We start from the raw sequence: 2,708 nt of genomic DNA, 5'->3' as shown, positions 1-2,708 counted from the left end.
CTGTGCCAGCTGTGGTTCTTTAAGCCAGGACAGGTAAGCTCAGCTCAGGTATTTCCAGCAAGGCTCCCCTGCTGTCAGCACCTCAGTCCTGTGTAAGGGAACCCTTAGGAAGGATCAGTATCTGCCACTTACAGGATTTTAAATCCAGCATTTTAAACCATCAAAAAAGCAAGGCAAAGTTTCTGCCCCCTCATCTGCACACACAGTAGTACCTGTCGTTTGAGAAGAATGTAACCATTGGTGTGAGATGTAGTTTTCTTGCCACATGTGTAACACAGACTATGGAATACTGTCTCATTTAAAGAAAACATTTTACCCCTTATGGCTACAGAGGAAATAATTTGCTATGTATTCTGCATTGTTGCCCAGAGAAGCTGTGGCTGCCCATTCCTGGAAATGTTCAAGGCCAGGAGCAACCAGGTCTAGTGGAAGCTGTCCCTTCTGGGATTCTCTGACTCTACTTCCCATTCTATTCCCTACAGGGCATTTTATAAGACAAGACTTTCACCTTCATCCACACATCCCATATGCTTCAATGTCTTAAATGCAATAAAAGATAAGTAAGCAAGTATTTACAACAAACTGGCAGCAATTAGCTCACAGAAGTATCCACAGAGGAAGACTTCCTTAGGGCTTTACTGGCATTAGCATTAGAGTTTTGTATCTACATATTTTGTAATACTTTGTAACTAGGCATTTAGCAACTGTACTTGTTTCAAAGTGATAGAAATGGCAGAAAACAAAGGCAGAGTGACTTCTTAACAAGACACTAAGTTATAAAGTGGCAAATGCAGGAAGTGGGGGCAAGGTGGGCATGGAAAAAAAGACACTACACACAACTGAGAGCCACGAGTTACAAAACCCCAAACCTGCAAACATAACAATGGGTCTGGTGTCCTCTCCGGTCCACTGGAGAAACCAGAGACATTACTCATTAAACTCATTAAAGGAGAGACCTCAGAGAGCTGTGAAGGCACCAAGGCAGGTTTTACGAACTGCCAGTGGCAGGGCAGACTCACGTTGCGGGAGGTGAGGATCTGCTTGAGCAGCCTGTAGAAGTACTGCTGCTGCGCCCGCAGGTACCGCTTGTACTGCGACTTGTAGCACAGCTGCCGGTACTTCACCACCTCGGGGTTGAAGTGTCCATCTGCCACAGAGACAACGCACACGTGAGGCGTCACTGTTGGCTCACAGCTTCCCCCCCAAGCCCACCCAGAGGCTCACTGACCCCGGAAGAGTTTCTGGGCGATGTGCAGCGGGTTCCCGAACCGAAAGTTCTCCCCGCCAAACAGCGCCAAGATGAGTTTGTTCTGGTGCTCCCGGTTGTTCTCGGGGAAGTGAGGCAGGAATTTCTTCAGGTGCTCCCGCTGCGCATCTGTCAGGACCTCCTGCCACGTGGACAGGCTGACAACGTCAAAGAAGATCTCAGGCTGAGGGAAGCAAGAAAAAACAGTAAAGGAAATGCATCAGGTTCTTGAGGCTTTCTGTGGTGAATTAGCACCGGCCACGAGACAGTGTCTCACCAAATGCAGAAACACCACAGCATGAAGAGGAAAGGTGGGGAAATTGGTACTACTAACAACCAGAAAATTTATTCAAGACTTGTAACAGCATTACTAAAAGCAACTTTTAAATAAGAACATAACAGAATTGATTCAAAAGATGTTTTCCTGAGATTAATCAAAGCCCTTTCTGACACCTTTCCCAGGGCAGTCAGAAACATCTCCTCTCTTTTCAGTTTGCTCTGTAACCCCCCCAGAGGGAGATAAAAATGTTTTTAGCCCAGATTATGAGAAGTTACAGTGTCTCAGCACTACTCACGTCCTCCAGCAGGTCCTCGGGCAGGCTGACCCTGGTGGTGCCCAGCATGCAGTCCTCCATGATCCGACTGCCATTGCCCTCCAGCTCCAGGGGGTCCGTGAGCATGTGGTCCAGGGAGTCCATCCTTCACCCCCTCCTGCTCCTGCACACGGAGAATAAAGCCCTGACCAACCAAAAATGCCAAACCCAGACACATCCCCACTCTCAGGTGAGGAATGGCTGAGAAACCACCTTTGACGGGTGGTTGTCGAAATGCAACCTACAGCGCTGGGTTTCAATATATATACATATACAACTAGATATTTTTAATATATACACGTGCATTAAAATGTAATCTCCAATTACAACACGTATATTATACATGTCTAATTTGATATAAAAATTTACTCTTCAATTACAACACAGGCCACGCCAACAGAGCCACCACAGGGTTGTTTTTTTCCCCTGGAAAAGCCCTCAGGCTTTCCCAGACAGAGAGTACCAGGTAGACTGGGAAGCACAGGTGACCCTTTTGCTTCCCACCTGCAGGAACTGCTTTCAGTACTGCAAAACACCACGAAAAAAAAGCCCATTTAGACCCCGAGCGCGGTTTTAAGGCGCAGAACCGAAGGTCAGGTCCGAGGCGGGGTCTGCCTCAGGCTGGACGTGCAGCAGCTGTGACAGGGCCAAGCGGCGCGGTTCGACACAGCCGGGAGGCCCCGGACCGGGACAAAACGCACGAAACACACGGAGTGAGAAGAGGACGACATAAAAAAAAAAAGGCTTAAAGGTGGGAAAAGAGAGAAAATGGGTTTATTTCATACCCTCACGCGGCCCGGACCGAGGCGGAAGGCGGCGGGCGCTGCCCGCGCCTGCGCGGCCTCCCCCCCCCCCTCCCCGTCCCACCG

General features: G+C 48.9%; 1 protein-coding gene across 5 annotated transcripts in view; it reads right to left on the bottom strand.

The window, feature by feature from the left end:
* The window catches only part of NFRKB (nuclear factor related to kappaB binding protein), a 23,589-nt gene that overhangs the window by 14,488 nt on the left and 6,393 nt on the right, over window positions 1-2,708 (bottom strand). For 4 of the 5 annotated variants that reach the window (XM_027907362.1, XM_027907366.1, XM_027907365.1 and 1 more), the window contains exons 1-4: window positions 2,625-2,675; window positions 1,822-1,963; window positions 1,229-1,430; window positions 1,020-1,147 (exon numbers count right to left, since the gene is read on the bottom strand). In XM_027907362.1, coding sequence (XP_027763163.1) covers window positions 1,020-1,147; window positions 1,229-1,430; window positions 1,822-1,944 — 453 coding nt within the window. In that variant the 5' untranslated portion in view covers window positions 1,945-1,963; window positions 2,625-2,675. Of the gene's footprint in view, window positions 1-1,019; window positions 1,148-1,228; window positions 1,431-1,821; window positions 1,964-2,624; window positions 2,676-2,708 lie in introns of those variants that run through there. The other variant, XM_027907363.1, reaches the window with a different exon arrangement.

Source organism: Empidonax traillii, unplaced genomic scaffold (genome assembly GCF_003031625.1).
Source record: "Empidonax traillii isolate 1590-97213 ecotype Southwest subspecies unplaced genomic scaffold, ASM303162v1 scaffold1444:size425056, whole genome shotgun sequence".
NCBI lineage: Eukaryota > Metazoa > Chordata > Aves > Passeriformes > Tyrannidae > Empidonax > Empidonax traillii.
The sequence above is the reverse complement of the archived record's forward strand: the minus strand, read 5'-3'. Positions and strand labels throughout refer to the sequence as shown.